The sequence below is a fragment of the Mixophyes fleayi genome, chromosome 4 (genome assembly GCF_038048845.1).
Source record: "Mixophyes fleayi isolate aMixFle1 chromosome 4, aMixFle1.hap1, whole genome shotgun sequence".
Lineage (NCBI taxonomy): Eukaryota > Metazoa > Chordata > Amphibia > Anura > Limnodynastidae > Mixophyes > Mixophyes fleayi.
In genome coordinates this window covers 166,519,756-166,534,394 of record NC_134405.1, presented here as the reverse complement: position 1 = coordinate 166,534,394, position 14,639 = coordinate 166,519,756, and the positions used below count along the sequence as shown (strand labels likewise).

Sequence of the window (14,639 nt, the reverse complement as noted above, 5' to 3'; positions counted from 1 at the left end):
ACTGAACTCTAGTGTTATTTTTGTTTTGATACAAAATAGGGCCTCATGCACTATGTAGCAAGCAAAATTACCCCTCAACCATATTCGCCAGGGAGAGCATTTTATTCAGGATGTTATGCTCATCTCTAAGGGCAGGGTTCCTCCAGCTCATACAGCAGTAGAGCTGTGACATGCAGACACATATTATTCTCTTGCTTACTTCACAGTGCTATGTAGTAAAGCAAAAATAAAAAATAAAATAATGCTACAACATAACTAAAGATGGATCAGTTTTCATTTAGACAATCTGGTGCTTAGCTAACTGAACAAATTGTTTTCCATAGTCCTTCACATGTGTCGCAAATGATGTGCTCAGTACACTATATCTAACTGGTGCTGAATTGCACAAATTGTCTACAAGAAAGTGGCTCCATTTGTAGCTTCCCTGACCTGAACTATTAGTACTTTGTTTCTGCCCATTACTATAAACTATTTAATTCACTCACAATTAATCTGTGAATACCATCTTACAGGTTTCCCTCACCTTGGGCCCGATTCATTAAAGAACGCAAAACAAACATATTGTGCATTTTTTTTTTTTTTAAAACGTACATATATATCTAGCATATGCATGTCCGTATTCAACAAGTAGAGGATACGAAGATATGTCTGCATCCAATACATATGTGGAATATAAAGTCACAAAAGAATGCAGAGAAAAAGTAAAGTAAACTATTCAACTATGTCACCTGTTAATAATATAGACCTTGATTCATTAGGGAACTTAGGCAAGAATTTGAGTAAGTTTTCTGGACAAAACCATGTTACAATGCAAGGGGTGCAAATTAGTTTATTATTTTGCACATAAGTTAAATTCTGGCTGTTTTTTCATGTAGCACACTTAAGAAAACTTGCTCAAATTCTTGCCTAAGTTCCTTAATGAATCAGGCCCATAGTCATTAATGACAATACATTAAAAAAAGAGAAAAGTTGGCTTTTTTTTCTCTCTCTCCATAAAACACATTTATTAGGATATCATGAATGTCTACTGTACATAAATTTTTACAGTTGCTCTGGATTGCAAACACATGTTCTAGCATGCCTACACAGCTGTCATCACTGTTAAATCAGCACTTACACCAGACCTCTAGCTGGTGCAAGTGATACGACTGAAAATCACATACCTTTGTGATGCCCAAAACTTGAATCAGACTCTGTGGCATGCGATTGGAGCTTGGCACACCCTTACTGTACATTGACTACATGCAAATGCCCAGTCCACTCCCCGCTCCACCCCTGAAATCCTCCATTGTGCTCAAATTGGAGGGTGCTGTGTTCTCTGGAGTATGGTTCATTTCCGTCCATGCGCAGAGCGATTCTCCGCAAAATACGGCACGTATTGGCATATACGTACTTTAATGAATCAGGCCCCTTATCTTTAAATCCACTTTCCTTTTCAATTGTTAGCAATCAGTAGGATCATTCCTATTGTGTCTGTAGGCCTTGCAGTGATTTTAATTCTCTGTATGTACTCACAATACTGCACGACATAAAAAAAGACCTGCAGGATACATCAATAATACACTGATTTCTTAAGAGTTGCACCACTGGAATTAAGATATGCTATTTACATACTAACATCTAAACGTGAAATAAAACATACAACCGAAGTATCAAAATAAGGCTGGTCTACTAACCACATAATACACAGCTAGCCAGCTTCTCCGATCAGAAAGAGTCATATTTGGAACCACTCTATTTGCTGCAGTCTTGACTTCGCAAGTAGAAGCTAATGTATTTGTGCAGAAATAGGAGCATTATGTCACAATATCACATTTCAGCGTTGTAGACACATTTTGTAAATGACCCTTAATATGTCAAGATGGAAACCATGTTGACCAGACATTTTTCAGTCCCAGTTATTCACATGTAACTAAGCCCCACTTTGGGAGATGTGGTTTAACAAATGCCTGACAGAAAGTATGTAATTAACATGAATAGAGCACATTCAATTCAACAATTAGGGCAGAAAGCAGATGTTATACAGTAATACTCCTACACTGCGAAGACAAAATGAGGTCAGTTCTCAAATGGAAAGAGAAAAAAAACCCAGACACGAATACTGTGTATTGTGCATTTTCACAGTCATACAATTGGAAGTAATACATTTTAACTTCATGGTACTGTCACACTAATTACATTGAGTACAAGGTGTTCGTTATACTGGTGAAACTGTTTATAGTCCAACAATAACTAATCATGATTATGTACTGACATTCTGTGCTAAGATCTGTTAGATGAATGGCTATTATAATAACCTCTCTCAGAGAAGTGAGATATGATCTATAGAAAAACAAATCTAGGTGTATTTTGCCATACCTGATTTTATTATGTTTTTGCTCTAGAACATGTTCAAATGAAGTAATATAGCAGTGTCATGGAAGGAAGCCTGTTTATATAGTACATATGGACAGACAGATAAAGTAAGCACTTTTGCAACACACCCATCTGAACACTATAGTCTTCTCTTATACCACATTTGTATTGCAAAGTGTTCAGTCTTTTGTCAAATAATCAGAGATACAGCAATTTTAAACTGACAGTAGTGTTATGAACCAAAACACACTATTATTTATATACAAACATGCCCAGATAGCTTGTTGTGTAATTCTTTGTGTGTCCAGAAAAACAGCATGTGTGTTTTGAAAAGAAAAAAAAAACATGAGGTAAATCAGGAAAAAAACGCCTCAGATTATAACTTCAACTATGATTTACCTATGTATGTATCAGAACTATCCTAGCCCTTGGCAGACCCTGTTCTAAATTTACAGTATTCATTATATATAAGGTGTGGGTTTCACAATGCTCAAATGTCAGAATTGGGTTACATAAAGACATTCTTTGCTTACAATGGTGGATTGAAAAGAGTGAAGCGGCACAGATTCGGCAAAGTGTTTTAAATGGAACAGTCACCTACAAACTGGAGGCATCCATTCTGTGGGCTGAACCAGTTTTTGCAGCCTATCATTTTGCTAGGAGCCAGTGACATCACTGAGCCACTGCCAAATACTCAGGAGAACTAACTCTTATTCATAAAGTACTGGGTCATAGCGAATTCATAAGCTGCATGCTCTCATGAATATTACAAAATGACTGCCTCCATTGTGTTTAGGTGACAAATCCACTCTAATGGATCCAGCAAGACTGTTCTCAACTGGGTTGAGGACAACTGTGTTTCTATTGTACACCTGTACCAGACCTGAAAATGGACTATGTGAAATAAAGCAATTAATTTCTGAAAGTGAACACATAAAAACTGAACACGTGGTCTACAGAATTCAATGACGTGGCATGCTTACTGGTTCTTTTTTGTGTATTCATTCTAAGTGGTAATGCACAAATAAACCATGCTAAGTCTATCTCATTAATATAACTGCAGAGTTCTGTGTTCGAGGGAAGCCATCACATATGGTTATCCTAAAAGTAGCAGATGTATTTGATCCTTTAGCTGAGCAATGACCAATATGGAAACGATGCTGGTTGCTCTAAATCTGAATACTGAATTTTTAGAAGTAAATGCTTAGAAAGTATTCCAAATTAAGTCTATCATCTATAAAATCACATTGTTCTTTACCAGTATGTCTGTAGTAGTATGTTAAAAAAAAAAAATCAATAAAAATATTACAACCTTTAGCGTGATCTTCAAGCTGTTGCAAAGCTGATATGAATTGCAAGCTCTTTTGCCACTAAAGGGGCCAACGTAAAAAATAAATAAATTGCAGAATATACTTGGCATCTACAAAAAAAACAGACATTCCCTGTGGACTGACCACAACTGTGCTATATTCTTTTCGTCTCTTCCTCGCCAGCATTTTCCATTCAGGAACTCGGGTCCGTAATGTCCATGTTTGTTCCAAATAGTGCAACCAGCTGTTCTTCATAATTTGCAATGTTTCTTTTCATAATCTCCATACATGGCCCCAAGAGCCTTTCAAAAGCTTGCACATCCATCACTGTAAAAATATAGAACACACAATGGCTGACTCTCAGGTAATACGGACTTGTTGGGACTGTTCTTGTCTTCAATTTATTCAATAATATTTCCCTTTATTTTTATTAGGTAATTGTATATTACAGTACTCCCTCTTTATACCACCCCCACCCCCGTTATAACGCAACCCTTGCCTAACAGCGGGTATTTTGTTCATTCAAAAGTATAGTAAAATATATTCATTCCATTATATGTCCCCATCTTCATAAGGCCACCCTTAATATAATGAAAATTTGGTCTGTGTTTTACGCTGGCCTTACATAAAGGGAACACTGTGTTTATAATTAATAACTATGATTCCTTTCACATCATCCATAAAGTAACCAGTTTTTGCACAAACTGCATCAATGTGCAACATATATTGAAAACATATAGATATGTATTTCGTAAAAAACTTTAGTCCATTAATTATAAAACCCCTAAAAGTACTGAGGTCCTGAAATTAAGTCGACACTGGGGTTATTTACAACAATAAAAATAGCTCAAAAGTGACTTTGATACAAGATATTAAAATGAGCTGCAAACGTTGGCGACAAGGCAAAATTAAATAAAGTTATTCTCTGTTTTGCAAGACAATGCAGAGCTTTTTACCACACGAATCCCCAGATTTTAAGTCCATCACAGAAGTTGCATTCTCATCTACTTTCAATGGCCCGTAGCATGAGATAAAACAAGTTCATCATTTGGCTCACATAAAACAATGTTAAGAAAATTAGATATCCAAAAACATGACATTTGAAATAAACTGAGCTACAATGTCCCCTTACTTTATAAAAAAAACAGGGAGGTCAAACGTGCTTTGACCCGTAATACCTTTGGTATTCACGTGTGGCAGAATTGCAGCAAATAAGACACACTTATTCTGTAACAGTGATTAGGTAGAGAATTTTACTATACTGTGTAGTAAGAAACCAATTGTGCATATATGCAAAAACAGATGCAATTACACAAAGTTGACATACTATATTTCCATGTGCCACCTGGTCCATAACTGACCCCACTGATGTGCCGCCAAAATTGCCAATATTTTCCAGGGACACTTTGCTGCTTGGTAAGTGTATCCAATATGTAAGAACATAAACATGGTGTAGTCCAATAGACACTACAAATCCCATTATGATGTAGTCTAAGGACTGGGTTTGAACACTTCTCTTAATTAAATATTAACATGTCTTAAGGATAAGAAAAGATGTGAGAAAGTGAAAATTCCATCTATTGTGCTGGGCAGCTAAAGGCATTGTCAGGATTCAAAGATTTGGAAAACAGGATTGACAGTGGAAATTAAGGTCCATTTAAAATATCTAGTCTCCAGGTACTGTACATTTGTGTCAGCTTTGGCTTTCTCAACCCTTAAATAACTAACCAACTCACCACCCATTACTCACTTAACCTATTTGAAGTATAAACCCTACAATTTCATAAATAATTTCATACCATTTACCTAAACATTTTACACCTCCGACAGCATATGCAGAGGCAGCTCTGGGTTTGTTGGTCACCAGGGCAAGTTCTCCAAAATACTGCCCTCTGGAGTACCGAGCTATTTCAACAGCTTTATTCACTTCAGCTTCTGCTTTACTCTGGGAAAATATGAAGACATTCTTAAATGTACATTATAAATAGATTAGGAATATATAAGTAGAAGCAGACATAACGCAAGTGGAGGCAGACATATTATTGCTGAACCAATATTCGCACAATGAATCAGTGCCTCATGTAAGTGGCCCAGTGATATAATTGGTTCCTCTTTATGACATGTAAACATCAATCAATAATCAAATTAGTAGTTAAAAATGATTTTACTACTGCAACATACTGGTGGCGAAGCCCACTATATACAGGAATAACCCATTCCTATTACAGCAGTCACATGGGTAATTTTCGTTGTCAAAGGTTTTTTTTAATGCTTTAACTTCGTTAATATCTTACTTCTCTCTATTTATAGACACACCTAGCTTAGTAGAACTGTGACAACAAAGCGCCATAAAACAATGCATGAGTCGCTGTTTTCTGTCATTTATATAACATCAGGCATATATTTATGGAAACACATAAGCTAGTACTTCGGTCACACAAACAAATGCCTTTGCCAAATAATTTATTATATACAGCAATATAATTGCCCATGTCCTGTATATCAAATTAAAATATAAGCTATGACAATATATTGTATGGAGTAACCTTATTTTGTATTTCTGTCCTGGTCATAGGCTTAAAAAAGTAGGAAAGGGTTAGTCTAAGCCCATGTAGTTAATTTAGTATGGCTTTATTAAAAAGTCATCCAACTCATTAAATAACTATTGAGGGGAGGAGGGCATCTCCCAAGCGAGCTCTGTGTCTAATCTGCAGAAAACCATTGTTTCTAGCTCATCAGGTCAATATAGAAGAGCCAGAAAGGGAAGAATGAAGTATCAGAGGCAAGAGAAGGGGCTTTTGCGTCACATATTCGCATCTCGCTTAAAGAGTGAGAGATTTGGGCCCACCATATTATCAGATACTGTAAAGTACCTTGCTATTATCTTGCCTGCAAACACCAAATCTTGGGATGCACCCTCCATCTATCGCTGCCTCCTTCAGTGTCAGAGGCACCACATCAGCCAGATATCCAACAGTTAACTCTATACAACTGCTGGTCGTTCAGGCAGAGTTAGCAGTCCCTTGGGCAAAATTTAGTAAGCAAATAAAGTCAAGACAATGTACCAATTCTTTAGAAGAAAAGGCAGACCACTCCAGAATGAAATGCCAAAAGAGACATAAAGTAATGTTGGAGGCAAAACTTGAGAAGCTGGAAAAAAAGGTCTAGACTTGGAACCTTCACAAACTGTATGCAGGGTGCTAGCATTAATTACTGAGCCTCATGCCTATATAATTGGACTCTTTTCTGCACGTTACCCCAAAATGAACAGCCTACTGACTCAATAAGGCCTAGGATGTTATTGTCAAGTTACCACATCTAGCCGAGAGAAACAACCCGGGATATTGCCGGGGCACAGGGCAGTATAGATAAGAAGATTCCCGGGTCGGGCGGGTTCATACTGCACCTGCCCGACCCGGGTTTTAGAAAAAAAAAAGTGTAAAAAAAGATTTTAATTTAAAAAATTACATAACAAATGTTTACTTAACTTATTTTCAGCCAGCGGTGTCTCCGGTGCGTTGCCGGCTGTCAGGGGGACCTCTGGGTACTAAAATGATGTCATTTCTAGTCCATTAGAAATGACGTCCTTTTAGTACCCAGAGGTCCCCCTGACAGCCGGCAACGCACCGGAGACACCGCTGGCTGAAAATAAGTTAAGTAAACATTTGTTATGTATTTTTTATTAATTAAAATCTTTTTTTTTTTACATCCACATTTTTTTTTTTCACAGTATGAATGGTGAGACCCGGGAATTACACGGGTTGCACCATTCATACTGCAGGCGAGCGGGGTCCAACCCGGGAATTACCCCTCACAAAATCCTGGGTCTAAGTCCCGGGATTTTAGACCCGGGATTTTGTGTTTTGACTATTCATACTGCACCAAGACCCGGATTTTTCAGCGTGCCTCTGCAAAAACCCGGGTTTTTGGTGCAGTATGAATGGGGTATAACTCTCCTAAGGCTTTCATACATGGTTCTTATACAGGAGGAAAGGGATCTAGGAATGACTATATCAGGTGACTTAAAAGCAGGTAAGCAATGTAACAAAGCAATGAGAGAGGCAAGTCAGATGCTTGGTTGCATCGGGAGAAGAATCAGTAGCAGAAAGAAAGAAGTAATAATGCCACTGTACGGCCTCATCTAGAATACGGTGTTCAGTTCTGGAGGCCATATCTCCAGAATAATATAAATATAAATACATTAGAGACTGTACAAAGAAGGGCAACTGAAATGGTGCATGGCCTACAGCACAAAACTTACCCGGAAAGACTAAAAGAGCTTAATATGTATAGTTTGGAGTAGAGAAGGGAAAGGGGGGACATGATAGAAACTTTCAAATATGTCAAGGGTTTTAATAAGAAGGGATAAATTATTCAAAGGAAGAGAAATATTAGAACACAAGGACATGCACTGAAACTGAAGGGAGACAGGTTCAGAGGAAACTTGAGGAAATATTACTTCACTGAAAGAATAGTGGATAAGTGGAATAGCCCGCTATCACACGTGGTAGAGGATAATACAGTAGAGCACTTTTAAACATGCATGGGATAGACATAAGGATATACTTAAACAGAAATAAGAATTAAATAGGGTTGGAGGTTACCATAGGTTAAAAAATGGACAGATTAGATGGGTCAAGTGGTTCTTATCTGCTGTCAAATACTGTGTTTCCATGTTCCTTTTTTTAAACTAATCATCATCATCATCACTATTTATTTATATAGCGCCACTAATTCCGCATCGCTGTACAGAGAACTCACTCACATGAGTCCCTGCCCCATTGGGGCTTACAGTCTAAATTCCCTAACATACAGACACACACACAGACAATCTCTAAGATAAGTGAATAGAAAAAAGTAGGTACCTGATGCAGTATGTAAAGTTCACACTGGTAAATTATAATTGTACATTGTATCATATGTATCATATAAAGTACTTCTTTCGTGCTTATCTGAAACATATGCCAACCACACTTGAGGTGGAGAGTGCCCTCTGAAGGACAAATATTGCATTATATATGCCAGTAAACTGGATAGGCTGCTAGCATCTCAACTGAAAACAAAAGTGGTTGTAAATAATGTTTTTAGAATTAAACTACCAGATGATTGGGTTACTTCCAACCTGAAGATACATGGTTTGTTTTGGAATTTCTAGGAATTCCTGTACTCCCATAGGTTAACCACATCAAACCTTTTAAAAAGGAACCTTCTTGTTGCAAGTCTAACACCATATGAGTGAAAAGACTCCCCAGTTGACAGCTGTCAAATGTGGCCTACATAAGCTTTATATTTTTTTAATTACCTTTACTATTTTTTATAAGATCAGCAAAGTTCCCTGTCATATATCTCTTGAATAACCAGCTGAATGGGAGAATACATCAAGCTCCTACACGCACTGGAACCATGGTAGCACACAGTAATGATTACCTTTCCACACTTCTCCTGCCTGGAACTTCCCTATACATTCTGTAATTGCGATGATATTCTATACAGTTGCACACCCAGATGATGCATCTCATCTTGGGCACAGCAGTATGCTTGAGTCCACACTGAATTTCAGTAACAGACAGAGTCGGACTGGCCTGCCTGGAAGCCGGGCTATCCCCCGGTAGGCCCCGACCCATGTAAACTCCCGCTTTGTTGGTGGGGGGGAGCATGTTTTTTTTTTTTTTTAAAAAAAAAAAAATTTAAATAAAAAAAATAATATATATATATATACCGTATTTGCCGGCGTATAAGACGACCCCCAACATTTCCACTCAAAATATAGAGTTTGTTATATACTCGCCGTATAAGACTACCCCCTCTTCCGCACACCTTCCACACACCAAATAAATTGTAAAAGAACATCAGATTTGATTTCAACATGTTAATTTATATTCGAATGCCTATGACATGCAGGAAAACTGTCACAAGGCTGTATGTTATCAAACATGTACAGTAAACATAAAACAGTGCAAGTTTATTAAACGTAATTCACTAGTCAATGATAGAAGGAAGATAACAAATAGAGGGAGAGAGCAAGTGCACACTTACCCCTTGGCATAATCTTTAATGCTTTTTCATTTGATTTCCAGTCCCGAACCATCTTTTCTGTTACTCCATATTGTCTTGCAGCAGCACAATTATTATGTTCCATGGCAAAGTTTACAACTTTAAGTTTAAAACTTGCATCATATTTCTTTCTTTTTGCTGGTGCCATGATACTGTTGATAGGGGTTTGACTGCTGGACATTTTCTATGCTGTATTGTACTGTACAATGGTGCAGTACTGTGGTTGGCTGTTGGCTGTATACAAAGCCTGATTGGATTGGTCCCTGCTTCCTGTCTGCCCTCCCCGTCAGCAGAACGGGTCGTTCACGCCGAAATGCTGGCACCCCTGTATCGCTGCTGATGCTCGCCGCAGCCACGCTGATGACCCGCCACGGCCGCACTGGATACCGCGCGATACTGGACCCGGTGTATAAGACGACCCCCCCACTTGGAGCCATGTTTTTCAGGGCAAAAAAGTAGTCTTATACGCCAGCAAATAGGGTACTTACCACGTTGCGGCGCCAGCAACCCTTCTCTCTGCTCCATTCGCATTGAATGTCGGGCATGACATCATCAAGTCACGCCCAACATTGATTGAGGAGCGGCGCAGAGAGGACCCAGCACGGAAGAAAGAAGACAGAAGACAAGAAGAGAAGAGATGAAAGAAGCCAATAAGAAAGGTAAGTAAAAGAACGGAGACAAGGGGAGGGAAACAGAAAGGGACAAAGTTATGAAGAAGAGGGAGGGCGAGGCACAGAGTGACAAAGAAGAAGAGGGGGGGCGAGGCACAGAGTGATGAAGAAGAAGAGGGGGGTGAGGCACAGAGTGATGAAGAAGAAGAGGGGGGTGAGGCACAGAGTGATGAAGAAGAAGAGGGGGGTGAGGCACAGAGTGATGAAGAAGAAGAGGGGGGTGAGGCACAGAGTGATGAAGAAGAAGAGGGGGGTGAGGCACAGAGTGATGAAGAAGAAGAGGGGAGGCGAAGCACAGAGTGATGAAGAAGAAGAGGGGGGCGAGGCACAGAGTGATGAAGAAGAAGAGGGGGGTGATGCACAGAGTGATGAAGAAGAGGGGGAGGGGGGCGAGGCACAGAGTGATGAAGAAGAAGAGGGGGGACGAGGCACAGAGTGATGAAGAAGAAAAGGGGGGGGCGAGGCACAGAGTGATGAAGAAGAAGGGGAGGGGCAGAAAGGCACAGAGTGATGAAGAAGAAGGGGGGGCAGAGTGATGAAGAAGAGGGGGGAAGGCACAGAGTGATGCAAACGACGGGGGGCAGAAAGGCACAGTGTGATGAAGAAGACGGGCGGCAGAAAGGCACAGAGTGAGAAGAAGACGGGGCAGAAAGGCACAAAGTGAGAAGAAGACGGGGGGCAGAAAGGCACAGAGTGAGAAGAAGACGGGGACAAAGGGGGACAGAGTGATGAAGAAGATGGGGGCACAGAGTGATGAAGAAGAGGGGAAGGCACACGTATTAATCGTGGGTCCTATTGATTTAACGCCAGGCCTGGCTGTAATTTTCTAAATGTACCCATTTTTTCCCCCTAATAGGGCCCCCAACATTCCAGGATCCAGACAAGCTGCAACTAAAGAAACCAGCAGCCACAGGTGGTGAAAGTGACAAGAACAGGTAAGGACAGTCTTTCAAATGTTCTGATTCTAGTGGGACAATCACAATTTTTGGTGACTGTTTCGCCCAATCTAAGGGGCAGGTCAAGACTGTGTATTCTTTATATACACACTGCATTCTTTATATACTACCCTATGGTGCTAGCTGTCTTTCGTGGGCTGATCACTCCCCCTCTAGTGTCTGGACTCATCTCTATGATGGCTGGCCACACCCCCTCTGGTGGGCACCTAGCGTTGCAGTCCCCCGGTGGGACCTTCACACCCCAGTCCAACACTGGTCACAGAAATGTTTGAGGGAAGGGGAGAGTGGTATTCACCAGTGCAGGGGAATCCACTTAATACAGTCATGGACAAAACTTTTGAGAATGACACAAAATATTATTTTTCACAAAGTCTGCTGCCTCAGTTTTTATGATGGCAATTTGTATATACTCCAGAATGTCACGAAGAGTGATCAGATGCAATTAAAGTCCTCTTTGCCATGACAATAAACTTTATCCCAAAAACAACATTTCCACTGCATTTCAGTCCTGCTACAAAAGGACCAGCTGACATCAGGTCAGTGATTTTCTCATTAACATAACACAGATGGAAGTGCTGACGAGGACAAGGCTGGAGATCACTCTGTTGAGCTGATTGAGTTAGAATTACAGACTGGAAGCTTTAAAAGGAAGGTGGTGCTTGAAATCGTTGTTCTTCCTCTGTTAATCATGGTTAACTGCAAGGAAACACATGCAGTCATCATTGCTTTGCACAAAAAGGGCTTCACAGGTAAGGATACTGCTGCTAGTAAGATTGCACCTAAATCAACCATTTATCGGATCATCAAGAACTTCAAGGAGAGAGGTTCAATAGATGTGAAGAAGGCTTCAGGGTGCCCAAGAAAATCCAGCAAGTGCCAGGCCATCTGCTAAAGTTGATTCAGCTGCGGGATCAGGGCACCACCAGTACAGAGCTTGCTCAGGAATGGCAGCAAGCAGGTGTGAGTGCATCTGCACACACAGTGAGGCGAAGACTTTTGGAGGATGGCCTGGTGTCAAGAAGGCCAGCAAAGAAGCCACTTCTCTCCAGGAAAAACATCAGGGACAGACTGATATTCTGCAAAAGGTACAGGGATTGGACTGCTGAGGACTGGGGTAAAGTCATTTTCTCTGATGAATCCCCTTTCAGGTTGTTTGGGGCATCTGGAAAAGCGCTTGTCCGGAAAAGTAAAGGTGAGTGCTACCATCAATCCTGTGTCATGCCAACAGTAAGGCATTCTGAGACCTGAACCCTCCCTCTCTTTTTCCTCCTTTGAGGTACACTCTATCCGCCTATTCCACCCAAGTCCACCTTCGTGTTGCTGTTATCTACTGTCCTCCTGGTCCTGTCTCCCAATTTCTTGATCACTTTACCACCTGGCTCCCTCACTTTCTCTCCTCTGACCTTCCCTCCCTGATCTTGGGGGATTTTAATATCCCTATAGATAATCCCTCAGACCCTGCTGCCTCCAAACTTCTCTCCCTCTCCTCCTCCCTTGGTCTCTCTCAATGGACTTCCTCTCCCTCCCACCGCAGTGGCCACTCCCTAGATTGGTTTTTTCACACCTCGGTACTGTCTCTGACCTCATTAATTCACCTTTTCCTCTCTCAGACCACCATCTCCTCTCTTTTAGCATCTCTCCACCCCTCTCATCGTCCCCGGCCCCCAAGGTTACTCTCACCAGGCGTAATCTTGACACAGTTGATCCTACCAGTTTCTCCTCCTCCCTGGGCTCGCTCCTCTCCCCCATCACCACTCTTTCTTGCCCCGATAAGGCTGTCTCCTTCTACAATCGCACTCTTACCGCTGCACTTGACTCTGTCGCCCTAGCTGTCACCGTCAAGCTTCGTCGGTCCCCGCCACAACCGTGGCACACTAAACTTACCCGCTATCTTCAAAAATGCTTCTGCAGTGCAGAACGGCTTTGGAGAAAGTCACGCACTCATGCTGACTTCCTCCACTTTAAGTTCATGCTTGCCTCTTATAGTTCAGTCCTTTCCCTCTCTAAACAATCTTTTTTCAAAGCTCTCATTTCTTCCCAATCCTCCAACCCCCTCCTCTCCCCTCCCCCTCTCCCCACTCCCCACCACACTCTCTGCTGTCGACTTTGCTACCCACTTCTCCTCCAAGATTGAGTCTATACGTCATGACATCTCCCAGCAGTCCCTTCTTACCCCACCCTCTCCCCCCTCCATGCCCATTCTGTCCCTCTTCTCACCCTCCTCTGCTGCTATCTCCTTTCTCCCCTCCCCTCCAGCTAGCTCACCCTCCTTCTCTTCCTTCACTCTGGTATCTGCAGATGAAGTCCATACCCTTCTCTCTTCCTCTCCCCCCTCCACTTGCACACAGGACCCAATCCCCTCCCACCTCCTCCGCTCCCTCTCTCCCGAAGCCTGCTCCCACCTTGCACACCTCCTCAACCTCTCCCTCTCCTCTGGAATCTTCCCCTCCTCTTTTAAACATGCTCTTGTCTCCCCCATAGTGAAGAAACCGCCTCTCTCTCTAATTACCGCCCTATTTCGCTCCTCCCTTTTGCCTCCAAACTCCTTGAACGGGTTGTCTACAACCGTCTCACCTCCTTTCTTTCCTTTCACTCACTACTTGACCTGCTCCAATCTGGTTTTCGCCCCCTCCACTCCACTGAAACTGCCCTCACTAAGGTCACTAATGACCTTCTCCTCGCTAAATCCAATAGGCACTACTCCCTTCTTATCCTTCTTGACCTCTCTGCTGCCTTCGATACCGTTGACCATGCACTCCTTTTGCAAACTCTCAAATCTTTAGACCTATGTAACACTGTCATCTCCTGGTTTTCCTCTTACCTTACCAACCGCTCCTTCTCAGTCTCTACTCATGATTCTACATCACCCCCTCTTCCCCTACCCGTTGGCGTTCCTCAAGGCTCCGTTCTTGGCCCCCTGCTTTTCTCCCTCTACACCTCCTCCCTTGGTGCCCTCATCCACTCCTTTGGCCTCCAGTACCACCTCTATGCTGATGATACCCAAATCTATCTTTCATCCCCTGACCTCTCCCCTTCCCTTCTGTCTTGTGTCTCCTCCTGTCTCTCGGCCATCTCATCTTGGATGTCTCAACGCTTCCTTAAACTCAATATTTCCAAGACCGAGCTTATAGTCTTCCCCCCTGCCAGGACTCTCCCACCTCCCCCCCTCTCTATTTCTGTTAATAACACTACCCTCGTTTCTGTCCCCCAAGTCCGATGCCTTGGGGTCATCCTTCATTCCTCCCTCTCATTTACGCCTCACATTCTGTCCCTCTCTAAATCCTGTTACTTCC

General features: G+C 41.7%; 1 protein-coding gene across 2 annotated transcripts in view; it reads right to left on the bottom strand.

The window, feature by feature from the left end:
- Positions 1-2,088: 2,088 nt before the first annotated feature.
- Positions 2,089-14,639, bottom strand: part of PRKAR2B (protein kinase cAMP-dependent type II regulatory subunit beta) — a 117,328-nt gene continuing 104,777 nt past the window's right edge. For both annotated transcript variants that reach the window (XM_075208798.1, XM_075208797.1), the window contains exons 11-12: positions 5,472-5,610; positions 2,089-3,992 (exon numbers count right to left, since the gene is read on the bottom strand). In XM_075208798.1, coding sequence (XP_075064899.1) covers positions 3,859-3,992; positions 5,472-5,610 — 273 coding nt within the window. In that variant the 3' untranslated portion in view covers positions 2,089-3,858. The remainder of the gene's footprint in view (positions 3,993-5,471; positions 5,611-14,639) is intronic.